This window comes from Maylandia zebra, linkage group LG17 (assembly GCF_041146795.1).
Source record: "Maylandia zebra isolate NMK-2024a linkage group LG17, Mzebra_GT3a, whole genome shotgun sequence".
Taxonomy (NCBI): domain Eukaryota; kingdom Metazoa; phylum Chordata; class Actinopteri; order Cichliformes; family Cichlidae; genus Maylandia; species Maylandia zebra.
The window spans coordinates 30,993,654-31,021,416 of record NC_135183.1 but is presented as its reverse complement, the minus strand read 5'-3'; the positions used below and the strand labels follow the sequence as shown (position 1 = coordinate 31,021,416).

General features: G+C 39.7%; 1 protein-coding gene across 4 annotated transcripts; it reads left to right on the top strand.

Annotated features, from left to right (window-relative positions):
• The first annotated feature begins 1,378 nt into the window (after positions 1 to 1,378).
• Positions 1,379 to 26,851, top strand: waslb (WASP like actin nucleation promoting factor b). 4 transcript variants are annotated; one of them, XM_076876025.1, is made up of 12 exons: positions 1,379 to 1,798; positions 10,280 to 10,414; positions 10,563 to 10,649; positions 11,848 to 11,944; positions 13,698 to 13,721; positions 18,861 to 19,047; positions 19,958 to 20,000; positions 21,180 to 21,333; positions 21,521 to 21,538; positions 22,313 to 22,854; positions 22,947 to 23,055; positions 24,078 to 26,851. In XM_076876025.1, exons 1-12 carry the CDS (start codon positions 1,694 to 1,696, stop codon positions 24,137 to 24,139), a joined length of 1,563 nt encoding a protein of 520 aa, XP_076732140.1. In that variant the 5' UTR covers positions 1,379 to 1,693; the 3' UTR covers positions 24,140 to 26,851. The 4 variants fall into 4 exon arrangements, with proteins under 4 accessions (XP_076732140.1, XP_076732141.1, XP_004548220.3 ...); XM_076876026.1 differs by lacking the exon at positions 13,698 to 13,721; XM_004548163.6 differs by lacking the exon at positions 21,521 to 21,538.
• Positions 26,852 to 27,763: the final 912 nt, after the last annotated feature.

Genomic DNA, 27,763 nt, shown 5'->3' with positions numbered 1-27,763 from the left:
CATGGTTCTTGAGTTGTTCCTGAACTTCCTAACCAGTTTACTCTCATATGAGAGTTTGGGTCTCAAAAAGAAGTTGTAGAACAATCATGATCACTAATGAGAAGTTAATAGTCCTTGGTCTTGTCAAGCTAAAAGCCGTTATAGAACCAGCACCAATTATTAAAAGATTAAAGTGAGCATACATATTTGGGCCTGTATATATAATTGTAACCCAGAGAAAATCAGTAATTAAAGCTGTACATTTATTCCACCCTGAAAAAAATTCAAAGAAATCATTAAAAGGTCAAAATGACCATGATATTCATGCCCACAATGAGTGTATGAAAACGTCTGACCACAACTACAGGTCTGTCGTGAATTGTTTAAGTAAATACATGATGTTCGCACAAGCGTCAGAAATGCAAAGTAGCGTCAGGGGTGCATTCCTGCATGACAGTGTAGTTCCCCCTTTTTTTATCCACTCGCTAGGACTGCCATACTGCAGACAGACCTGTTTATGAGCCTGGCTGAACACGAGTATAACAAATCCCCTTAGGTGCATTATTAAAATATGAACAAGTCATGCATGCTGTCAATGTTCAGAGCTAGTTACCGTGGTTTCAAACCGCCTGCTTATTGGGAGTGTGACTTCTTTTATTGTGCCATACTCTGCCATACATTAAGGGCCATATGGCAGTCACTTGGCATGGGATGAAGAGAGAGAACAGACTTTGAGTTTACAGCATATGTAAGCACAATTTGGGCATTACCCCTGAGGGTATATATAGTAACTGGAGCAGTCTTAATTTTACCCTGTGTTATTTATAGGTCATTTGTAGTGTGATGAAACCAGCGTGCATTGCCTTTAAAAAGTTTCCGTTCAAGGGGGGGGTCATCATCTCCCATTGGATGTTTAACATCATAAGGCCAGAATAACTGGATGCATTACTTCTCTGACTTCAAGAATTTAGAAACATACATTAGACGGAATGTATTTTTAAAAAATAAAAACCTATTTATCCTTATCAGTATCGGTTTAACGAGTAGGGTAAACCTTTGTATTAATTCTGAACTAAATAATTCCTCTGGTAAACAGCATTATGTCATTGTATTTGTGAAACTTGTACCTTGTTTCTTATCTCCTCCCATTCTGCACTCGCATTCCTGTCATGAAACCCAGGGGCGGACTGGACTAAACCATCTCTATGTAGACGGCTTGGACTTGTGATTTCATTAAATAGAATTTGATAACCGGGCTCTCACCAAAATGTGAATGATAAAAAAAATTGGATATGTATAAATAAACTTTTACCTGTTTGTTGTTCTAAAGTTTTCTTTTAGTGGTTATGCAGCACACAGTTGGGATACGTCTGCACCCCATTCCCGGATAGTGGACTAGTCTTAACACTGCCATGTTGGATGGAACTGGCGCTGGGCTCTCTGGCGGCCGGACTTCCCAGGAAAGTTTTTGCCGTTTTCCGTGTTCGCTCGGTTGCTCTAGTTTTGACCTTATTTTGTGGAGGAGGGGGACCTCGCAATACATTCCTGAGCGGCATATTTTTTTGTTTCTGCAGTCTTGCCGACCCCTGGGATAAAGTGAACCGGTGTGCGGGGTCGGAGCCAGGCCACGGATGACCGAGGGATTGTTTATGTATCTTTTTGGATCTCTTAACGAGTTAGAGTCCGTATATACTTTATAAACTGATCCTCAATAATGAGTGGACATCCGCCGCCACGGCGGCAAACAAATGTCGGCTCGACACTACTGACTTCGCAGGAAAATGAATGTCTTTTCAACCACCTCGGCAGGAAATGCATCGTAAGTTTTCCCATTAATTTGTTCTGTGATAGCGGGCTAAGAAAAAAAGGCTAATGCAGCTAACTTGCACCGTGTATCCCGTCCCGAGAAGGAAAATAAAGATTAGCTGTTAGGTGTAACAGTGCGTTTATGGCCTACAGTTTTTTGTTTTGATTTTAGGGTTTGTGTTGACTGAGAAACATTTGGGATTTCTAACTTGTAAGGTTTGTTTTGACAGTCCAGGCGGCCGGAGAGGGCAAGTAGGTGTAGCGATTGTGTCAAATGTCCCGTTTGCGACGGTGACATTTGGGAAACGACAAGTTTGATTTTACCCTCTGGCCTGAGCCGGTATGATTTTTATCTTGAAGGCTGGACACACCTGAAATCACTCAGGAAATCCTGAAATTCCGCTGTCATTAGCCTAACCGCATCGAGCCTAGCACTGGCAGAGTGCAGTTAATAGTCGGGGTATTGGAGCTGTTAAACCCATCAGCGGAAAACGGGGCAAAGGAATGATTTTTCTTTTTTTTGCACTGGCATTACATAACGTGGCTGAACCTAGGTTGTTTTCGGGAAGTGTGTCCCCCGAAAAGAATGTGCCGAGCAGGCTTGGCTGAGCTCTTGACAAAGCTGACGAGCCGAGAAGCCCTCTGGTAATGCAGGACTTGTCAGTCACAAAAAATCTGACGAGAATCTGTGGGAGTAGCCCGATGTACCGGTGGGACTGCAGTCAAGACCACTAGTGCAGTGTCACGACTCAATGTTGTAAAATAGCCTAATGTTACGTAACATGTTTAGCATTCAGCTGATTCATTTTTATGTCCTCATTAAGCACCATGTCTTGGAGCGACCCACATCCAGTAGATCATAGTGTTATCTCAAGTAACAGATATGCAGCTGCACCTTCACTTCTCCACAGCAATGTCTGCATGTCTTCTAAAAGTTGCATGTCTCATTCTATTGACATTATGATTCCTCATTTCTTTGTGGGCTGACACAACAGAATGGCCATCAGCTGACCATAAAAGAAACTGGGGGCTTAGATCAGTAGATATTTGCCTTCCAAAGAGTCTGTGGCTTACCACAGCCCACATTTAGTTAATGTTCGATAGTGTCACACCCATATTGCTATCTGTTAAATTAATCTATTAGACCACTTATCACACTCCAGAGTTGGGTAATCTTGGCAAAGAGTATTTAGTTTACTTCCTAATTAAGGTCAACAAAATTGTTGAAAATTAAGCGTATGACAGGTTATTTTGAGTTTCAGTTTTACTGTTTGATTTATACTTTTTTTTTGTATTGCTGTGGAGCAGTTTGGTCCCACTATGTTGCAAATGTTACCCTGTGGTTTCATCATGAAAGAATGGCACACCTTCACCTGTTATTGATTACCGTTGCAGAGGAGGCTGGTTTTAAAGTCCAGGTTTTCCAGTTCAATAAAGTGGTCTGTTTTTGTGCGCTCTACGGGAGGCGAGGTCAACAACAGGGATATTAAATTCTCCACTGCCCTTTCTTAGTGACTTCCATGTAATCTGTTCCTGGGTTACTTCCTCATAGTAATCATTGTTTCCTGTAATTGTGCATAGTAAAGGTGTTGCGCTTTATTGACATACAACTGTGTCTTCCTCTTTGCTGCACTAAACCAACCATGCTGTTTGAGATGCTTGTGTGTGCGTATGCACACATGTTTGCTTTGGAAAGGCCATACTTCCTGTCCCATGACACAGTATATCAAGCCTGTATGAGGTCACACGGTTGGATGTCCCGCCTCCTCCTTAGACACAGGTTTCTAAGGTGTGCCTGACAACTATGTAACCAGTTTTAAACCCCAGTAACAGGCTTCATCTGGCTTTCTGGCAGTTGTGTCATACAGCATGTGACTGAGACGTGCACTGAGGAACATTCCTCACAGTCCTACGCTCTTGTGTGTTTCTACACGTCTTTTCATTGAAGAGTGAGTTTGGAAGAGACAAAGTGTGTGTGTGTGTGTGTGTGTGTGTGTGTGTGTGTGTGTGTGTGTGTGTGTGTGTTAGAGAGGCTCGGGGGAGAGGGAGGCTGGAAGAGACAGACATTGTGTGTGTCTCAATCTAATTAGAATATCCACCAAGTGATGTAGTGGCTGACCGAATGGTTGGCGCTCATGCAACACAATTGTTAATCAGAAAATGTAAAAACCACAATAACTGTTGTTTAACCTTTTTCAGCACCATCATCTTTCTAATCGAGACAGCTCTTACCTACCAGAGTTGCTGTATCTGTAACAGCCTTGTTTGTATACTATTCCTTGTTACAAACTAACAGACCTTTTTATATATAAAATATATCTAAAGCATGAAAGTTTCCCTCAGATTGTTTCCCTTATAACACCTTTTTAAAATATGAATTTACCTGCTTCTATGAACGTTTAAAATGTAATATATGCCATAGAGCTGGGCGATAGAACGATCTGTATTGCGAAATAACTTTTTCTCGATAGAAAAATTAATCTACTGCGATAGACCTCACCGCTCTTGTCCTCTTAAAAAAAGAACAGCCAATCCAAATTAAGTAGCGCAGAGCCGAACCAATCACAGCCGCAGCGTCACGTCACGTGACTTGTTACGTACAGCACAAGTGCCAAGCCGCACATGTGTATTTGTTTGGGAAGCAGCCAGCCGCCGTGCCGCCCGGGTAATGGAGGAAATGAGTGTGCCGACTAGAGAAAAGTCAACCGAGAGCATGACCGAAGGTTACCGAAGAGAAAACAGATGATGGTTCCGATGCCGGAGAGATTGTCGAAAGGAAGAGCCATAGAAGTTCCGTAGTGTGAAGGTATTTCGGCTATTTCAAATCTGACAAAAAACAGAGTAGCGCGCACTGTAAATTGTGCCGAAAGCAAGTCTGGAAATACAATAAAGCGGTGCATGCTCAATCTCTGACTGGAAGCGCTAATTCGTCATTCGGCTTTTGTCAGACTAAAGTAACTGTTAAAACTGTTTGAAAAGCTAAGCTATACAACAAGGAGAGATTGAGAATTTCCTTTTAGTTCTCAGTTTATTTGATATTGACAAAAGTTAGTCAATTTTGTCTGATCTTGTGGGGCGATCATGGCTCAAGAGTTGGGAGTTTGCCTTGTAAACGGAAGGTTGCCGGTTCGAGCCCCGGCTTGGACAGTCTCGGTCGTTGTGTCCTTGGGCAAGACACTTCACCTGTTGCCTACTGGTGGTGGTCAGAGGGCCTGGTGGCGCCAGTGTCCGGCAGCCTCGCCTCTGTCAGTGCGCCCCAGGGTGGCTGTGGCTACAATGTAGCTTGCCATCACCAGTGTGTGAATGTGTGTGTGAATGGGTGGATGACTGGATATGTAAAGAGCTTTGGGGTCCTTAGGGACTAGTAAAGCGCTATATAAATACAGGCCATTTACCATTTTTGATCTTCTGTAAAACAAACTAAGATTTATTTTTAGAATTAATATTTTGTTTCTAAGTGGAATTGAAAATTTAGTAGTCTTTTTTGTTTGTTCTATTTTGAAACTTAAACGCTTTAGCGGCTGCCTTTTGTGTAGTTTGCAATATTTGCCTTTATCTGAAAAAGTCTCATGTTCCTTAAGTACATCTACCCTGTTGAATTTATTATGGGAAATAAATATTTAAATCAAAACAAGCTGCTGATTATTTCACATTTTACTTGTGAGCAACGGCACATTTAAATCTTACAAATATAGTTATTTGGCTTATATCGTGATAGATATCGTTATCGCCTGAAATGAAAAAAACATATCGTGATATGAAAAAATCTTATATCGCCCAGCTGTAATATGCCATAGGGCTGGACGATATATTGAGTTTTGTTTTTTTTAAAAATCGATATTTTTATACGAGATATAAGATGTGACAATATCCTTTATATCGATATAGTCTGTTCTCTTATAATTATAGTTGTGGAGCCACAAGTTTGCCTCTCTTTCGTCCACTTTTGTCTTTACGCAACCTTACTCGGCCTCACCTCTTTCCTTCACTAAACACAACTCTCCCTCCTCCCCCATCGCTTCACCTGCAGGCAGAGACAAGATGGACATGGCAAATCTCCGTTAACGAGTTACTGCGCATCGCCCCATGCGTGGGGCTGGACAGCGTCAACGTGTTAACGAGCTAACCACGCTAACAAGCTAACCACGCTAACAAGCTAACCACGCTAACGCCATGCAGCCCATGCCGTTAGCGTGGTTAGCTCTATATTAACATGCTGTATGTTAATAAAAGTGCCTGTGTGACATCTGGGCCGCAGCTTTGACTAAGAACTCTCTTTTTGTTCTTACTTTATGGCTTTAAAAAAATATCGAGATATATATCATATATCGCCATCCAGCTAAAAAACATCGAGATATGAATTTTGGGTCATATCGCCCAGCCCTAATATGCCATATGTGTTAAGTGGGTTAATCTTGCAAAATAAGAATGGAAGTGGTGCACATACATATGGATTATCAACTGTAGAAATCCCTGATTTAAAACTGTGAAACCACCTGAAGCATAACCTTGTGTATTAAACACATTTCATCCTCCAAAATCATGCATTGAGAAAAAGAGACACCTACAGGTTCACGCACAGTGGTCTCACTCATTAGTTTTACTCATTGGTATTCCTTGTGCTGTTTTACCATCAGCAACACTGACTTGGCAAAAGGTGGAAGGCGTCCAATTCACGCTGTGTGTGTGTGTGTGTGTGTGTGTGCGCGCGTGCATGTGCACATGCACAGACTGCTTGATCAGCAGTCCTGTCCTACAGGAAGTCCCGTGGTCGGCCTCCTCTGGTGATTTGTGCTGGAGAAGGGGAACGTGACTCCTTTTTCACTCCACCTTTCCCCTTTTGTGATTTTTTTTTTTTTTTTTTTTTCTTCTTTCCTTCTTTCCTTCTTTTTAGTCTCACTTTACGTCTTATGTCATCTGTTTCTTTCCCTTTTCCTTGGCTGTCTTTTGTATTTCTTGTATTCTTCCTACTCCCCGTTAAACATAGCGTTGAATGTCCAGAGTTTAACAGATAAACATGAGCCTAGTGGTCTGAGGTGTGGACACAGGCCTCTCCATGTTGATTTTTTTTTTTGTTTGTTTGGGGTTTTTTGTACTTTACCTTCATATCTTTACCAGCTGGAAGAAGATCTAGTAATGACAATAATGAAAAAGCTTTAACAAAATAATTACAGGAGCAGATTCTCAGTGTTGTTGCTTCCTGCTGTTTTTTAGAAGTCTTTCTGTTGTTTTTATTAGTCTACATTAGTACAGACTCACACAGCAGCAGAATCAATTTGTAGTAGTTGTACATGTGTTACACACATGGCACAAAAACAAAGTAATTATTACTCCACACTTTTGAGGGCGGATCAGTCTAAAAGGAATACGCTGCATTTACTTTCGACAGGTGACCTGTCATACAGTTACAGTTGATACACTGTTGGTATCTTACTAATATGGATAGTTTGTGACATGGTCTCTCTAATTATCACTATAGCTGACTACCAAATTCTGAAACATTACACATGCTTTCTCTTTTCCTGTTGATTCATCTCAGCGGTGGTCTGATTTTTCTATTAAATTTCTGTTAAATTTTTGCATTTGATTCCTGCAATCACCAAGGGTGGAAGTGCTCTTTAACCATAAATTGCTTCCTGAGGAATTGAAAATAGAAAGAAAAATTGTAATGTGTTACTAATACAGATAGTGAACTATGTTACTTGATCTTTTACTTGTTGTCATTACTTGCTTATACTAGCTTTCGTTTCTTCCTTTTAATCGACCCCATGTTTATAGTTATATTGCATTAGATTGTGTGCTGCCTGGGCAATTGCATGGTGAGGTCAGTACACATGTAGAAACTAAGTGTTTGAGGATAAGTGCATAAGAGAGAAGAAGAGGGAATTAATTTACTAGAGAATGGTTTGGTGTGTAGGGTCCTTTTGGCCGGGGTTTAATGACGCCATACTCAGAGCCCCACTTCCTGCAGCCTTTGGCCCTGTCAGGAGCAATCAGCGCTCTATGGGAGGATGAATCCATAGAGCCTCAAACCTTGGATACCACACAGGCCCTGTTACTGTGAAAATGCATTACAAAACAGAATTTAAATGATTCTTTCAATCCTGGCTATTTCTGATCAAAATCTAAACCACCAAGAGTTGTAGTGTTAAGAAATGTAATGATTACATAAATGCAGATAAAAATATCTTTTGCAGACGAGCTGAAAAAAAAACTGCCTGTTTTCTGTTGTCTCATTTAATGCTGTGTTTTAGTCATGCAGTTAGTGTGGCTATCATGGCCACTTCAGGAATGGGCTGATGCAGCTTTTTCCAGTTTGAACAATACAGACTTCTAAGCTAAGCTAGAGGTATCCAGTTAGAGAGGAGCTTTAATTTAATAAGCTGTCTTCTTCACTCTGAGTAAGAAACTTTGAATCATCTTTTATGTGTAATTTTTTTTTAAGTTAAACTGTATCAAATGAATGCAATCAGCAATACAAATGTACTAAATTGGCATTCATCACTAAAACAATAAATTACAACAGGCTCAAAACAAGTGCTATGATAAATTAAGAATTTATTTACCTAATTTAATGTTGCATCTCATAATTTACACTTTGCTCATTTCAGCTAAGATTGAGTCATACTACAATACTGCATACTGCTGTGATACGGTTGCAACTGAGTGTAACAAAAGCCTTACCTTTCCCTGCTGTTAGTCTATTAGTTGAGCTAATGGGAGACAGGTGAAGGGAAATGATGTCAATCATATTGACATCACATTATGTTGCCATGATAGTACAGTAAATGTTTGCTGACAAGTATTTCTTGGTGCATGACAAAATTAAGAAAAGAAGCATAAAAAGAGATTTCAGTAAGAAGTAAGACAAAAGTAGTACAAACTCATTCTCATACTAAAGTGGGGTTTCCAACAGATTTTGAAAGTGTCTAAGAGTGACCAGAGTGAGAGTGAATAAGCAAGAAAGAGAGGCTCCAACACAAATTGCACTTAAGTTGATGCTTTATTGTAATGTTGAGTTCTCTCCCGCTATTGGCCCAGTCACTGCTCCCGATCTGTGACATGAGAAAGACAGACCAATATAGAATTGAATTGAATAGATTGTCAGATATCTGTATTTTTTTTTTTTTTTTTTTTTAAACCAGGATGGGATCAGTATCAGATCCTAATAGGAGATCAGTTTGTCCCAGTATCGCAGCAGTTCCTCTGAAAGGCCAGGACTGCCATTTGTTTAGCTAAACTCAGCTTGTAGGAAGAGTGTGGAGTCACTGACTGGAAGCATTTTTCTTGCAGAGATATCAGAATTGGCATTATGAGGGCAATAAACAATGCTCAATGGTACCCTGTGTTTTATTTTAGCAGTTAAACCCAGCACAGTGGGCTTTTTTTTTCATATGCAGAAGAAAATTTATCTGCATTTTGACTGCAAAATCAAACTTTTAGTTTCAGTTCAATGGTAGAAGGAAGTGGAAGCTAATGAGGTGTCCATCCAGATATTCCAAGAATCATCATGATGACGTCTGCTGTACTGCAAAGACGAGCCTTGTGGTGTGGTTGTTACCAGTTTCAGTATTACATGTAGAATAGGATTTTTTCTGATGATACTGATCTTGTACTGTGACTGACTTTTGAGGATCTGTCCAAAAAAAAAAAGAAAGAAGATATGGACAAAACCACAAAAGCCAGAAAAATGCCCCCCTCCCAAAAAATCCCCACAACAAATGTTTGTATATTAGAAAAGGGTGATTTACTTGCCCTGTTTTGGGTTTTTTTTGTTTGTTTTTTAACAAAACCTCTCATTCCCACTAAATTACAAAGAATAATCTAAGGGCTCCTCCGTATGTTGTCTTAATACCTCCAGTACATCCTGGAACTCACTTTAGATGAGGCATTTCCTGTCGTGATGGTATTGCTTTCATGTATGTGTTAATGGCTGTGAACGTGGACCCCCTCAGTGTTAGAAACTCCCTGCAGCAACCTGTAAAAACTGCAGGTGTCTAACCCTGCCTTATGATCATGTCTCTGTGTGCACTACAGGTGTGTTTTTAGTGTGTTTGCACATAATATGATGCCTTTTTGTCTTAAACAAATGTTGGCTTCTTTGCCTTTTTCTATGCCTTTTATTGGGCGTGTATATGGGTTATGCGTTAATATAGCTGGAATTTCTTTGGAATATTTAAATTAAGGAGATGCTGAAATGCATGCAATATTCATAATACATAATTGGAGTAATTATGCATCGAGTCTATATTGTACATGTCATTAAAAACTAGTGAAACTATCAGGGTTTTTTGTTGTTGTTTTTTTTACTTATTTTAAGGCAAGTGGGGTATTTCTGTTCTCTATCTGTATTTCATTTCTAATATTGCTTTATTCCTTTAGGATCCAGCTTGTAAATCTCTGGCACATGGCTGTATAAAACATGCTTTGTATAGAAAATTAACACAGATATTTGCGATTCTCACTCTCCTCCTCCCTCTGTCCTTTTTTCCAGACATTGTCTTCAGGTGTGGTCCAGGTATTCACAGCAGATAGGAGCTCCAGCTGGAACAAGAAATGCTGCGGGGTGGCCTGTTTGGTTAAAGACAACCCCCAACGATCCTACTTCATCAGGGTCTTTGACATCAGGGTAGGTATATGGGAAGCAAGGGGCAATTCTGTGTGTAAAAGATGGCTTCTTATTGAGTTATCGTGATAATAAATTTCAACTTTCTACTTGCCTTATTAGTTGTTTGTTTATTTATTTTGTATTCAGCCGTGCTTCTGTTTCTCCACAGGATGGGAAGGTGATGTATGAACAGGAGCTGTACAACAACTTTAGCATTAGTGTCCCCAAACCATACTTCATCACATTTGCTGGAGATGTAAGTTTTTTCCCTCAGCAGTTACATTTGTCTTTTTACTTATCTTTCTCAACCTCAGGTTAGTTGATAATATTTAGACCCCTGCTTTAAATTTCTTTTGTGTTAACTGTTAGTGTTGCTGAAAAATATTCTCTTGAAAGAAAGTCAGCATTTAGATTGTTCTGCAGTGTGTGACCAAGAAAGGATATCGATAAGGTTTTAGCGATACCTAGAGTAGGGGGGTGGCTCAAGACTTTAACACAGTAATGTACTAATGTGGGTTTTTGGTTTTTTGTTTGTTTTTTGGGGGGGATTGTTCAGCTGTGTGTAGCTCTGTTTTTGTGTACTGCTGAGTAAACATTACACCCATGCAGTCTCACATTTTAATGGAATTAGTAGGTACAAGTTGTACTTTCTGTAGCCAGTATGTGGCATTGAAAACCATAAGCCTATGTTTTGGTTCCTTATTTTTTGTTCAAATGTTCCTGAAAGCATGTCTACATCAGTTAAAGTTTACCACAGAGCATATTTCCTTCATCATAATCTTCATTCAGTCCAGAAATTCTGATGGAAACCTGCCATGGAAAGCATGTGTGACCAAACTTCCAGGTGTGCTTACCAAAAGGCACCACCATTAAAGTTACGGAACTAGAAATTTGAGCTTTGTGTCACTTCTAAAGCTTTTCATGTCACAAGACATCTTTATTTAAAGAGAATACAAACTGTTAGCACGGTGGATTAGACTTGAGCTGACCGTAAGCTTTACGGCACTGTTGTTCAGTTGCAGTATACGCATAATGGAAGTGTATTTGGAAACCCATAGATCAGCGGTCCCCAACCCCCGTGCCTCGGACCGGTAGCGGTCCGTGAGTCATTTGGTACCGGACGCGAGAGTTGAGGCTCAGGTGTGGTTTTCAGGGTTTTTATCGGTTTTTCAGCGTTATTTTGTTATCGTTTTTATCGTTAACTCGGTTTTCCTGGGTCTTTTCACGTGTGTTATGAATAAATCTTCCTTTTTTCAGTACCGGTACTAGTTTTTGTTGTATTTTTCCGAGACACCTTAAAGGCCGGTCCGTGAAAATATTGTCGGGGCATAAACCGGTCCGTGGCGCAAAAAAGGTTGGGGACTGCTGCCAGAGACTATCCATAGATATACAGAAGTACCAAAATTCTATTCATAACAGTTTTTTAATTTCTTTTCTGTTTTGTGTGTTCACAGACATGCCAAGTGGGTCTGAACTTTTCCAATGAAGATGAGTGCAAGCGTTTCCGGAACACTGCGGGAGAGCTAATGGGGAGAAAACTGAGGAAAACCGGTACCCACTTATTGCTATCACTGCTTCACCTTAGGTCCTAACTACTGATCTAACTTGCTGGGGGGAGAGAAAAATGACATGATTAGCAAAGTTTTGTCTTATGCTCAACAATCTGGTTTGTCTGATTATATTTCAAGCCAAATCATCACCATTCATCATTAAGTGGGAGCACAAGATCAAATACATTTCTAAACTTGTCATTTTTGAAACTGTTGGATGACAGAACTGGGCAAAAAAAGGTCTAAATTTCAATACATAAGCAATCTTAATCAGAGGTAGTCAATTAATGGAAGATGTGCCTTGGGGCCACATTTAGCTGTTCCTTATGTTTTTAATTTTTTCCTTTGTCTTTTTTTGCCTGGGTCTGTCTGCTGTTATCATCTGCTCTTCTCCTCATCTTATAAAGTTTTCAGAGCTGTTGGTAACACGTTCAGTGAGAGTACGATCCGAATACTGCCCTACTGTGACGTAGTCTTATTTTAAAAAAAAAAAAAAAAAAAAAACAGATCTTCAGAGTCATCTTAACAGAAACCTCATAAAGTTGGTGCTGCCAAAAAACTTTCAAACATGTTAACAGAAATTGAAAGCTTTTAGGGGTTTTCCCCACGTACTTCCAAATGGTTCTTCCAAATGTTTCTTTTGACACAAATACCATCACATGACTTTTCAACAAAAACAAATGCATCATAATACTGCACCCAGGCTTTTGGGGAAGAAATATGCTGACTGTCCCAAGGGGGGCACTGCAGTTTCAGAATGAAATGTGCAGAACCAATCAATGATTCCTGCTTCATCTCTCAGGAGTAGAGCATTTCCAGTGCTTTCTTGTAATTTACTGAACATGGCGATTGGTTTGAGAAACCAGTTTTTAAATATTGCACCCCTAAACTATTGTGTCAGTATTTACAGTAACACTTGAATAGCTCCAGATTAAAACAAAACAGGGTCAGGCAGTTTTTCCTTCAGTTCATTTCTTCATGCACCAACAACTCTAAAACTCTCCACCTAAAGACAAAGTCATCCACACAGACTCTCATACTGAACATGAAACTGAAGAGATTCTTATCCACAGCCATCCAGATGCCTTCTCAGACTTGGCACTCAGTTCTTAACTTTGATTATCTTGTGCTTGATTAAAACCGAGCCGTCTCCACTCTGCTTGTTCTGCGGGTCATTTCCTGACCTTTGAATCGATCGTTCTCTTTCATATTTCCCCCTCAGCCCGCTGCATTCGGTGCTTAATCGTATCAACAAGGCTTCCTCTTTTTGATCTTCCACCTCAGGAAAACTCAAGCCATTAGTGTGTGTGTGTGTGTGTGTGTGTGTGTGTGTGTGTGTGTGTGTGTGTGTGTGTGTGTGTGTGTGTGTGTGTCCCATGTTAATTAACAACCTTTGAACTTCTAGAAACTAAATGTATTATTGTTAATATGAGATGCAACATCTCTTGTAAAGCCCTCTTGAGTTGTTGATAGTTTAAGTGTGGACTCTAGCTGGTGTGCGTGTGTGTGTGTGTAAGAATGTGTGATTTACTCCTTCTAAACACACTAACTGAACTCTGCTTGGCAATTTATTTTTTTCTGAATAACCCTCCATTCAGTGCAATACACGCACAATCCCGCCGAAACCTACAAATCGGCTCTCTTCTCTTTTTAACGTCTGTACTCTGACGCGCTCACACTCATCCGCTTCACATTAACACAGCCCACTACTTAGCACAGGAGTGTAATGACTTAATTTGTCTGTGTGTTCACAGAGAAGAGACGCGACCCTGCAAATGGTATGTTTTCCACTGTTTCTTTCTGAAATGATCAGAAAAGAAGTGTAAAGCCAGAGTCAGACTTGTGTCTGATGGTGTTGGCAAACATTTGTGACACTCTGCTCACTGTGTCATACTGGCAGGGTTTCTGCGTAGCTCATGGTTTCAACGATAGTTCATTTCTTCTTATACTGTGGAGGAAACTACATAGCTACATTGCAGTTTAACTGATAATGCCTACATGAAATGTAAAATGCTAACTACATATGCAAACTACATACACCTGTATAGTTTATTAAGACATAAGCTGTGGGATATGTCACATAGAAAGACTTAAGCATAGCATCTGTCTATTTTACTGAAATTCATGCTGACAAGAAATGCAAAAAGAGGTGACTTGGTCTGAAACAGACAAGGAAAACGTCAGGCCTACAGACTGATTGGCAACCCTCTGGCAATTGGTGGTTGCTTGGGAAAAATGTGTATTCTCTTACCAGTTGATGAGTGGCTACTGGAAGTTGCCAGTAGTCACAAGGTGAAAACTGATCACTTTGCGACCGATGTCACACAGCAACCACTCAGGGGATATACTGGGGTTTTTTCCCTAGCAACCAGAGGTTGCCGGAAGGTTGTCAACTGGTCTCTGGGCCTATGTGACTGAGGTCTAAGCTATCAGCTGGAATGACCTGCCAGTTGACAAGTCATAGGGCAAAACTTTCAACAAACTTCCCCCTTTCCTGATCTATGGCTTCTAACCATAGTTGGGCGATATCTGGTTTTAGTTTGGTTTAAGTGTCTTTAATTAGCCCAGCTCATAGCTGGGAACCAGATTTCACTTGGTACCAATTCTGTTGTGATAAAAAGAGGTGAAGAGGAATGTGTGACACTATGGATTCATACTTTGCTACGTTAGTTCTCAAACACTTGTGACAATGAGGGAGAGTTGCTTACTTCCCACACAAAAACAATAAACCTTTATCATGCACTGGTTACCCAAACAGATGACCTTCCTAAAAGGGGATGTACAGAAGCGCAAGACTACAGTTAACTTAATGAAAATGGCACGGAAAAAACTAAACAAACCTGAAAACTAAAAACTTGAAATGTCACTAGAATTTTATCAAAAGTCCCAACAAGCACAAATTCCAGAAACCCAACGCTCCTCTACGAAACCCCTAAGTTCCTTGAAACACATTTGTAATCCTTAATACTTACTTTTAAGATTGAGTGGCTGTATTATGACAGTGATAATAATATACAGTCAAAACAGCCAGTATGCATCCTGAGAACATTTTGCCAGCATAGAGCTGTTCCCCTTTGTGAAATACAAAGTAAATAGAGAAGCTGCTTATAGCTGGAAAGACTAGTTGTGAAACAGCTCCAGGAGCAGCTCAAGAAGAAGTGATGTGTTTGACATGAATCATCTCAAGGTTTTTGATGTTGCCTGTTTTGTTTTTTTGGGATGTCTTTTTTTTTCTCTCATAAACAATGGTTGTCTGCTATTTGTTTTGATTTGGGGGTGTTTTTGTTTGTTTTTTGTTTTGTTTTTTAATGAATAATAAATGATTTACTGTATAAACAGTACACAACACATTGCAGGGTGTTATCAAAAACACAGCAAAGAAACTACATGCTCTGTTTCCTATTATTTGTCTTACTCCTTTTAAATTAGCTTTAAACCGCCTGAGAAACATCAACATTTTGTGAGGCGATTCAAGGAAGTTTCATAAATATTTTCTTTGAATGACGGCTTGAGAACTTCTAAGAAATGTCTGATTTGGTATTTTTAATCCTGGTCGGTGTTGGAATGTAGAGCAAAACCATAACATGACACGACATTGCCCCGTAGTGGAGTCATGCCCTCGGTGTAGCGTCATTCTGCCGCTTAGTATGGTCTGAGTAAACAGATGGAATACATTTGTGGATGTGCAGACGCTTGTGTTCTGGACATGTGTCACAAGACACACAGCCTAGTTTGAGACAGCAGTGATGAAGTAGTTTTAGACTGGAAGATTTGGCCCATATATTTGTTTGTGTGCCAGCATAAAGAGGTATTAACTTAGACAAGTATTTGGCTGATGCTTAGATTGGGGGTAGGTTAATGGAATTGGGCATGATGGTATTCTGATTGTATACATAAACATCATGTAAATCAGCTCAGGATTCATATTTTGGACTTTGAGTTGGTATTCATATGCAGCTTTTTCAAGGTCAGAGTTGGAAATGACAATTCAAAAACTGGTTTCTAAAGGCAACTTGTTCTATATACCTGTGCCCAGTAAAGCAGCCACCTATCCACCTATCCAAATCCCATTTCTATCTTGGATTTGCCGTGCATGGTCTCTTTTTGTGGAAAGGTACTTTTTGCATAAGTAAGTTAGTCAATTTCCAAAGGAAATCCCTTTGGAATTTCCTCTCCATTCCTAACTGTCTTTCTCTCCTTTCCCATCACTGCATCATCACTCTGTTACTGTCATCTCTAGTCTGGTTTTTGCTGTCCTCTCCACTACTCCTGCTGCCTGGTTGAGCACTTGCCTGCTCATCAATTATCCTCATCTGCCCTCCCTCTCTCTTCATTTAATCAGTCTGTTTTCTCTCTCATGTTTTTATCTATCGCCCTGCCCTTCTCCCTCTTTCTTTCTCTCCACTGATTCATCATGTTTTAGAAACCCCAGAGATTATTGTGGGATTATGACATGGATGGGTTTTAATGGTTACGTAAAACAGAGGCACAAAATCCAGAATAACTTGCTGGGATTAGATATGTTTTGCAGGAAAAGGGAGGAGGTAGTGGACAGACTGGTGGTGAAATGATCACAGCCAGCCAATCCGGGCATTACAATCTTGACAGTAGGGAGTCGAAGGGGATGAATAAGCTTTAGCCGCTGGCTGGCAAAGTTTTGGCTCTTTCCCCCTTTCCAAATGCATTGTTGGATGTTAGCTTTTTCAGCTGAGGAAGGAACCATATAATCATCATCAGATGCAGGAAATCTATTCAGTAAATGAAGACTCGGATCCATCACATCTTCTTGTATCGTTTTGGAAGCAGAAACATCCTTCTGAACTGGATTCACATCTGACACAACACAACAAGTGGATAGTCTTTGATTGATAGCTCAGACGTATTGTTCACCAGACATTTCTGCACCTCTTTTTTTTTTTTTTTTTCTAAATTGAGAAAGAAGACCTGAGATCTTTTTGCTGCCTTTAAATCCGACCTCGTTCCCGCCTTATCTTTCATGCCAAGCCAACAACTACGATGATGTTCTGCACCACCTTTCTTTCTGCTCCTTCTGAGGAACTTAATTGTGAAGCTTCTGGAAGAGGAGCAACTATGGGAGGTGGAGGGCTGAGCCCAGGTAGCTGCCTGTCTTCCTTACATTGCCTGGTTCTCCCCCAGGATGAACTGTACCCATCTCTTTCTGACCCCACTGCTCGACTTTCCATCTGCTCTGAAGACCGAGCTTGCAACTTGGTGGACAAAGTGCTTGTAGACATCAGTGTGACCACCTGCAATGCAAGAAGCAGCAGGTGTATTTGGGATAACCTGAGAAGGCGACGCAGTCGGTCTGCATCTCCTTCACCCAGCAAAACGCCCAACAGTCCTTGTAGCAAGCGTGTCGGAGGTATGTCTTTCATTTGAGGTGCCAATTGAAAGTTGTACAATTCTATTGTAAAGGCTGGAGTTGTTTCGCACGATGGGATCAGAGATGCTCACTGCTGGGCTAGGAACAGTGATTGTAGGTTTCTTTGGTTGAGGATCCTTTAAAGGAGAGGCGATGTCTAAGGAACCCCTGAAAAGGTTAGCTATTAACAGTCCAGGCTACACAGCAGCAAGTGTGTTTTATTGCAGCCTAAGAGCAGTGAGTGATTTGATGACATGATGTGTCATCAAATCAGAGAAAGTGTGTTGTCCCTACTTTAACCTGGGAGAGTAATGGAAACAGTTTTTTGCAGCTTTCAGTTACACAGCACAATATTAGCATTAATCGGTAAATGTTTTTACACGCCTTAGCTTTGGGTTCCCAAATCCCCATTCTGAGAACCACTGTGGTTGAGACAGTAGTAGTGCTTGCTTGTTGTGTGACTGCTGGTTTGCAGATAAAATTACCATGTGACTTATTGACTATATTGGTAATCTTGCATTGCCTGTGTCCATTCTCCTTCATTTTAATAGCTGGAAAACAAAAAACAAATGAACTTGTTCATTACTTTAGTATGTAAACAGACATTTTTCGTTGTTTGTGGTCAAATAAAGTCTGCTCTCTGTTCTGTGTATGCCTTCTCCTCTTGGACCTCCCTGGTTATGTAATCCATAATAAGAGCAAATCTATTAACTGTCTAGACCAAGGATGTCAAACTCATTTTACCTCACAGGTCAAACACAGGCTACTTTAATCTTATGTTGGCGGAAGCAGTGAAACTCCTATTTCTGTGAGTGTACAGAGAATTAGCCACACATTTAATCAATGAGATGTCTTACTGTATTAAAAAAGAACAGTATGTCTCAGTTTTGTAGTATGAATTGCTATTAGGGATGTCTTTATTAGCAGGAAAAGGTGTAACACTTGTGAAAATACAGTTAAAAGTCTAGAATTTATGTGCTCCTTCACATTTTCCAAAGTCATCCAGTGGGCCAGATTGGGGTCTTCCCCAGGCCTATTCTGGCCCGGGGGCCAGAATAGACAATTGATGAGGACCAAAACTGAAGAGAACAAGGTTTTGAACACGTTTTAGACAAAAATGTACAAAGTCTTTAGTCTTAATGATGTTTAGCTTCATCTCTCTGTCTTAACTAATGTGATTATTTAGTTTAAATACCCCAGGGAAGTATGAAAAATGCTATTATTTATCATATACTGAATATTCTGACATTGTTTTCTCACCAACAGATTTAAATAACATGTGCAGATCTCCACACAGTCTGTAATAGTCATTAAAGGATGATTTAAGCACATAAAGTAAAAGCACAAACTCTATTTCTATATAGAGCCAGGGTCACAGGTCATGTTTTATGGCTTGTTAAACACTTTTATGGCATTTTAATCTGAAGACAGTTCGTGCATTAGGCGTTTAAAGACACTTCTTTAGATGTAGGAGGAAAATCCTTTGTTGTTTTATATGAGCTGTAACTTTAGTACTGTCTTCTTCATTTTCCAGGACCCGCATTGCCCATGGCGACTGTCGATATCAAAAACCCAGAGATCAACAGCGTTCAGCGTTATCACAACAATTCTCAGATGAACAACATTGTGCACTCTTCCTTTCCTAAGAGGGAGAAAAAAGTCAAAGGGGGGAAGAAGAAGAGGTTGACAAAGGCAGACATTGGCACACCGAGCAACTTCCAGTGAGTGAGCCCAGGGTTGTTTGTTTAAGGTCAGAGGTAAACGCTGACCTTTGGTCTCCTTGGTAAACTGTTTTCCCTGGACTTTGTGCTTTTTCCAGTATTGTATTTTTTTGTAGGTCTTGTTTTTACCACTTACCATGAATTTCATATAAATTGAATGCCATACTTTTCCTACACAAATGTTTGGAGTTCACATAAGTGCAACAAATTGGACTGTCATGCATAAATTAAATCAGAGCAGCGCTGCAGAGTTTGACAGCACTAGGTGGCGCTACAGCAGCACAAAAAGCTTAAAAAGTCAGCTGTAATCCTGGTTCCCGCTTTCACAATTTGCTCTTTACAAAGCCTAATAATCCCACGTCACAGCCAGCATGAACTGCTGCACTATTACTCCATTTCCAAAATTTTAATAGCCATTAGTCAATCACCCATTTACCCTTATAAATAATACATTTAGTTAATTATGCAGCACTTGGAGAAATTACACATGTTGTATTTTATAATGTGGTTTTTAAGACACAGCAGGAATAATTAAATGAATTTTAAGCAGCGCTAACGTTGAAGGTAGTCCTCTGAGAAAGTCAAAAGTAGCATTTAAAGCTATGCTATGAGTTTCAGATGTCTTAAAATTTGATATAAAAGTTTGACACATTTGCACTGATGAACTTCTGCATCTGAAGAAGAGGTGAGGGGGTGGCAGCACTAATCCATTTAGTGCCATCCTACAGAATAAATAAACACATATCTTTGCTTTTACCTGACAAACACAGATTGGCTTTGCAGTTAATAGCTAATGGATCTTTGTCTGCTTTTTATTTGAATATAGGAAACATCATGTACTTTCTATGTATTCTGCCCCCTTCCTGAACACATCATGTCTCACATGCTCTCTCTTCTCCTTTTCTCACAGGCACATTGGACATGTAGGATGGGATCCAAACACAGGCTTTGATGTAAGCAGCATCCACAGAACCTAACACTAATATGTACATGTTTGTTGTGCGTGTCTGCACATGTCAGCTATGTGACCTCTAGACATTTGTGTGTAGCTCATCCATATGTCAAGTAGGCATCCCTCTTCTTGACAGATAGTTTAAATTTTAATACTGGCTCCCAAATATTAATCTGAGCTGTGTGGCTGAGCCATCCGGAGTGTTACACAAGGAGATTTTTTTTATTTATTCATTTTTTTTGGTGATGTAGGGAATCAACCCACATCTGCATAATCCATGGACTCGTTCCCAAAAAGCTTCATCAGTAACTCTGTTGGACTCTGGATGATAGCTCTGAGATTATACAGGTCAAAGAGACTTGGTCTCCCTGTAAATGAAAAAATGAATTTCAGATGATTTTGGTTTCATAAGTTAATGCTTTCAAGGAGATTTTTTTTTTTTTTTTTTAAATGAGTGACGTCAGTCAAACAAAACCTGCTCACCTCTTAAATCCTCAGGCTTTTAAAACCTAGGCACAAATTGGAGGATTCATAAAAGGGTAAGGGATATATTTTATAATCTGTTCTTCAGGTACTTTTAGTAAAGTCAAAGTAAAGAACTTCCCCTTAAACAGAAGGTCTTTTTTTTTAATAGTCTGCTTGAATCAATTTGTCAAACCTGTCATATTATTAGAAAGCCAGATTAAATGTCATATTGAGGTCTTCATCTCTTGCAACTTGATCTCGACTTGCAACAGAGCATTTTCTGCTTCCAGAGTCCACTCCTGTAACAAGTCCTACACAGACCTTTGGTAGCTCAGAACTGAAACCACCAGGTGGCACCATAACGGCTGATATTCTGGCCTTTTCTCGAGCCCACTCTTATTTCAGCTTTTTATTTAGAAATGTCTCCCCAAAACAACATGACATTGACAGAAAGTTACTCCTCACATTCAGCTTTTGATTTGGCTCAGAGTGCATCTCCTAAAACTTCAAAATATTCTTTGATATTTTCTTGAAAATATTTCCTTATAATCTTATTTCCGTGAACGATAAAGGTATTTTTCTAGTTGATGTTTGTCTGAAATTCCTGTTTGTACATTTGCAGCTGCACATAATCTGATTATCTGTGGGATAACCTGAACCTAAAGTGTAGGTGCAGAGGCTAAATGTCATGTTTAAATCTCTGTTTATTCTTCAGCTGAATAACTTGGACCCAGAGCTGAAAAACCTGTTTGATATGTGTGGCATTTCTGAGGCTCAGCTAAAGGATAAAGAGACCTCTAAGGTCATCTATGATTTCATCGAGAAGAACGGAGGTGTAGATGCTGTCAAAGATGAGCTGCGGAAACAAGGTACGGCCACAGAAACGAATATGTAGCCCGGGTTTTCATATCTTGATATAAGAAATAGGAATTTAACTATACTGTTAAATTTGATGTATGTGCGTGTTTGTGCAGGACACTCACCCTCTGAAAATGTGTTTAATGGGTTGATTGTCTTTAATTGACAATCTAACTAGTGTGGTGGTTTTATCCCCAGGTCCGCCCAGGTGGAGTGGTAGGTTTCTATGCATGACCTGCTGTGACTGTGCATGTAGAGTCAAACTATGAATCCGAGCTGTTTCAGGTCTTCAGTCTTTTTAGTAAGATGTTTGCTGTTTTGCACCTGATTGTTCTCGAGTTGGATGTGCTGTCGACTCTCTGGAGACATACCAGCTGTTTGTCACATTAGACAGGTTTCCTTTGTTTCACGGAAACATTGTCCTGCAATGACACTACTTTAAATACTTTGTTTCTATCTAACCTCTCACATGAACTTCAGCCACACTTGTAAATGTTTGGCCCGTCATGTTTTAAACACTTTGCACGTGAATTTACGTTTGTTTAACCAGGCTTTAGTCGTCAGTGAAGCAGAGCCAAACTAGCTTTTTGAGCTTTGGAAAGCATGTTTTTAAATGGTGTTCACATACTTGGAATGGGGATACGAAGTCCAATTTGGGAGTATTAACATCTTTCTTTGAAAGTTTGTGGACATTTTTTTTTCTCAATACAGATTTTGTGAACAAAAAAACCCCACCAGTTATTTGCAAGAAGGCTGCTCCTTCACTCAACTCTGTAATTGCATGGCTTTGCGCAAGAGGACCTGACGAGCACTTCTTGACTGAGATTCCTTAAAATCTTTAGGAATTGTCCAGATTTTCCTCTGCCCTTCATTAAAATTATATGTAGAGAATAAAAAGGAAAAATAACCTGTAGGGGATACAGTGTGAACTACAAATGGTTCAATCACAAGTTTCTGCTTTAACCTTTTTCTTCTCCTCCTTTTCTTCAGCACCTCCACCTCCACCTCCATCCAGAGGCGGCCCTCCTCCCCCACCCCCACATCACGGCTCCGCCCCTCCCCCACCACCACCTCCCGCACGGGGACGAGGTGCACCTCCACCTCCTCCCCCCTCCAGAGCTCCCGTCTCTGCACCCCCGCCTCCCCCTCCATCACGGCCAGGCATATCTGCTCCACCGCCGCCTCCTCCCAGCCGCGGCCCACTCCCGCCACCCCCTCCACCGGTCCACGCATCCCTTCCCGTTGCACCTCCCCCACCACCCCCGCCTCCCCCCTCATCCGGCGCTGGCGCACCACCTCCTCCTCCTCCCCCGCCACCTCCTCCTGGCCCTCCACCCCCAGCTCCTCCACTCGCCACAGAAGCTAACGGAGGGGACAGCAGCCTGCCGACATCTGGAAACAAGTCGGCGCTGCTGAGTCAGATCAGAGAAGGAACCCAGCTTAAAAAGGTGGAGCAGAAAGAGAGGCCAGCATCCAACGTGGGCAGAGACGCGCTTCTGGACCAAATCCGACAAGGAATCCAACTTAAAACTGTGAGTATTCATCCATCCCACACGGCATCTCTCCATCCGCTGTGCTTTCTTTGCGTGCTTTAACCACCACGTTTTATGTATTGTCTTTACAGAGGGACGATAATAATGACTCAGCACCTGCCTCACCAGCCCCATCATCAGGCATTGTTGGGGCCCTCATGGAGGTGATGGAGAAAAGGAAAAGGGCTATTCACTCTTCAGGTACTTTCAAATATATCAGTCTTTATCACCTACTCAGCTATCGCTACAACATATATCTGTAGTTAAAACTAGGACTATCTTTGTTTCCTGTTGACTACCAATTTTTACCTCTCAGCCAGAAAAGGCCGATGGGGTATGACCCCGGCATTTGTGAATGCGATGACTGAAAAAAACCTGTCTGACTGACTATGAGGCAGTGTAGGATTTTCAAACTGATACCATCTACTAAAAATCTCAGATGAGTTTCTATCTCAGTGGCCTTGACCTGAAGGTCAGAGGTCAAGTTTTCCACCCGTATTGAACATGATTTTATTAGTAAAGCATTTAAATTCAAGCTTACCTGACACACTGTTAGCAGCCTATAATAAGTACTGATGTAAATCACCCTGCAAAAAAGGAATGGAAGTGATCTTTATCAGTTAATTTCATTGGCTGTTTTACATGGAACAAGGTAGGGCAGCCTTGAGTCTCTTAGTGTTTTTCCACTTTTAGTTGGCATTCACACAAATTCAGCTCCATATATCGAAAACGGTTTCACATGAAGTCAATGCAAAGTAATGAAACTTTCTTAAGCTATTCTTGTGCTACGCAGTCATCGGACAGTTTTATAAACTGAAATACAACAAGGGGAAAAAAAGCTTGTCGTCGATCTCGGAGCGTTTTCCCTGAAGAGGCTTGTCAGCACCACCAAGTTTACACCAACTGCAGTCATTTGAACGTCATTTACTCTAAATCTGATGACATTTAAAGAATACAATGGAATAGAGTAGCCCTTTATTGTCATTGTACACGTACAACCAAATTGTGGAACAACTTCCTCATCAGTCGAACATCCTCATGATTTTTTGTTTTTCACTTTCTCATTTAAAAACAAAACAAAACATGAAAGTCACCCTCAGAGAATTTTGAACAACAGTATAATTCATCATACATAGCCTCTGTGTAAATATTGCTGTTTTATTGCCTGCATTAAGCACTTTTCATCTCTTTCAGCCTAGATAACATGATTTTTCTTTCTACAGATGAGGATGATGATGATGAAGATGATGAAGACTTTGAGGAGGAGGATGAGTGGGATGACTAGTGTTTGTTTGTTTGTTTTTTTTTCTTTTTCTCCCCTTCCCAAACCCCCCATTCCTCAATTCCCCAACCAAATGATCACAACACTAAAATTGTATTTGGAAAAAGAAATCGTTAATTTCAAAATTATTAATGTAAATGTTCTATTGATTTGCTGTATATTTTTTGTTGCCTTCATGCCTTTTTATTAATCTGTGCAATACCTCATTTAATCTGTAAATGTTTGTCATTGTCATCTTCGGTCGTCGGCCCTTCATCTTCTCCCTTTACGCCTTATTGGCTGGATCTGTCTCTTGATAGCAATATGTCTCATCTCTCATTTTAAGTGTCCCTTGCCCCCCCACATCACTCCCTCATCTGTCACTCAGGCATCTTTCATATCTGCTGCCTCCCATTGCACACGTTCCCAGTCGTCAGTTTAACGTGCAATTTTATATCAATTTGTCTTTCAAATTTCAGAGTTAAATGTAGTTTTGGGGTGGTAACTTACAAAACAGGTCGCCACAGATCTTTTGATTAGTCGTATCATCGTTGTTCATTAGGAGGGAAAAGAATTAACTATTTTCATACCCTACTGCTCTGTAGTTTATTTTTACGTATTCAAATGATCCTAGTTTAGCACTCATATTTTCTTAAAACAAAGAGGATTTTTGGAATATTTAGCTTCATTTGTTGTGGACTGTAAATTTTCTCCAGAGTTTGAGTCTTGTTATATTTTTGCACAGATTAAAAAGAGGAGACTCGCTGCATGAATACAGGACATTTTTCAGGTCTGCTTCATTATGGAAATTACATACGCTTTAGGTAATGAGACAGAAATACACCTGAACATGAAGCTTTTTTTATTTCATTTGTTTTTAAACACACAACACTACATAGAGTACATGAATGGAGGTAGCCCACAGTGTTATGGCAGGCTATCTGTTGTGATTTTTGGGGTGTTGTTTTTTTTTTTTTTTCTTTTTTTTTTCCAACAACACTAAAGATTCAGCTGAATCTGTGTTCTGTTTTTTTACAATAGCAAGCGGAGTATTAATAAATGCCTGTTTGTTGAAATCAGGGCATTCATCATGTAAAACTTGTGGAATAAAGACATTTTAGTTTTCATACCTGATGCTTATCATGGGTCCATATGCAAAGTTACTGTGCAGAAACACCAGGGCTAACATCATGTACTTCCTGCTATAGGAAGAAATGCATTCATGGCATTCTTCTAACAAGTATCATTATTTTAGCTAACTGTAAATCATGAGGTGTAACATAGGAATTACTTCCATAAAGAACTCTGTGGTTAACAGTTCTCTACAAAGACTAAAGATTCAAGCTGTCATTTGATCTGAACTAAAAAAAGGAAAACGGTTATCAGCAAGTTTAACATTTTTTATTTAATGTTAAATAGGACAAAATACTTAAGTCACAACTAGTTAAAAATCTGCTTAATTGTTAGAGAACTGTAATTTCCACAGTTGTGCAAATTCCTTCTAACCTGTTTGTCTGTAAAGTGATATTGTATAACAACTTTTGCTAAACAGCAGTTGATAAGTTTTCCTTTAGTGCTTTCTGTCTGAAAGGTTCTGCAAGATATGGTTAAAATTATCCGTCAGCACAAACCATCTTTTCCTGAATGTGTGGAATAGCTTGCTTATTTCCTACAAATTTAGATCTTAATTACAAATCAAGTTAAAATTTCAAGTTGGGTCTGTCAAAATTTTGATTTAAATATATCTCAAAATTTCAAGGTTTTTTTTGTTTGTTTTTTTTGCATTGGCAGAAAATGGCTTTAGAAGCTAAACAAAATTATGACAGATAATGGAAAATAAAGAAGGCAAGTCACTTCTACTAGTGAGCAATGGTGACAAATGACAGGTATTGGTAAACCCTGTATTATAAAATTAGCTCTAACAGCAGCCATAAATGGAAAATGTTAACATTTATCATAAAGTAATATATTTTCTGTTATTGTTGGCAAACATTAACCATTAGCATATGTTTATAGCACACATTAAACCCTTGGCCTCAAAAATAGAAGTAACCTGACTTCCAACCTGTACATAATCAGTGAAGCATCATGAAGACTGATTGGTATGGTTTAGCTAACCATATGCTAGCTGCTTATGCCAGAACAATAAACGTGGCAGAGAAAACCGTGAACTGAACTAAGGGTGAGGAGTACCGCTCGCCAAGAAAGGGGGAAAAAAATCTAAAACCTGTTGCTGTGTCATAAGTTGTCATGTTTAGTAATTAAACCTTAAAGCATATTAGCATTCCAGTCTGGGTAATTTTGCTAATACGTTTCTGGATAATTAAAAAAAAAAAAAAAAAGGCCAATACAACACTCGCAGTGCGTGAAGTTTCTTGAAAAATACTGTGATTGAAAACATTTAAAGCTTTTCAAACTATAATTCCTTTCCTTCTGTTTGCTGTTTAAGAAAACAAATATTTCCTTCAAATTATGTCTTTGAGAGACAAATTGCCACTTGCTTGATTTTCTAACTGACCTCTTTTTTTTTTTTTTTTTTTTTTTTTTTTTTTTTCTTTTTTTTTTGGTCAAATACTAAGATACTTCTTGGGAGAAAAACTAGCCATGTTTTGCTGATGTTAGCTTCTGTAGGTAACTCGGTTAATAAGACGTTGTGAATGCCAAGTCTTACCAAAAAGGCTGGACGAATAATGACTCTTACAATGTACACTCCAATAAAAGGTTGATATATACGTATTTTGTTATTTGGACTCGTTGCTATGTTTGTTGTTTGTTTTAACCTTCACATCTTGTCACAATGGATGTCTCCTCCAATCGTTGCCTTTCGTACAAAACCACTGGTAAATCTTTTGTTGTAGGTCTCACAAGACATGGTAACATTCCTTTTCTATAATGAAGAGGTAAAATGAAAGGAGATCACAATCATGTCAGTCCAGCATGTAATGTGAGCAAGGAATGTAGGTCCCATCACCTACAGATCTGGAAACAGCTGGACAGAGGATTATCACAGCCTTTACTGACCCAGGTAGAATAAAGGGCAAAATATGGCTGCAGTCCTGACTGTGAATTTCAGCTGTTGATTCTTAAAATTAAAAAAAATAAGACTTTTTTTTTTTTTTTTTTCCCCCTTGTGATCAGAATGAGCTCATGTGAGGTAACAAGATAATAGTAGTCCAGTCCATTGAGGCTGTGTTACCTTATTTGACAGGAGTCTGTAAATCTAAGCATGCATTTCTTTGTATTTGGTGCCACTTGATGAATATCAAAATGCATTATACTCTAAGTAAATGAAGAAAGCTATATACACGCACAAGACAGACACAAACACAAGAAAGAAAGACTGAGGAAATAATAATTGGCCTTTCCATGTTATTTATAGACATGTATTGACCACAACAGCTCTGTGCTTTGGTCATTTATTTTTCGTAAATAGCCACATCAGCTGGTCTGTTATCTTCCCTGTCTTCTGGTGAGCTTATGAAAGGGATTAGGGCAGGTATGGCACTTTCCATCAGTGTGCTCCTACTTTGATAGACTACTTCCACAGAGACCAGCACACACAAAGAGAGAAAAAGCTTTTATATAAGCAGAAGCACTTCTGTGAAATTTTTGTGTGTTTAATGGGAATGCTTTCAAAGATATTATGTC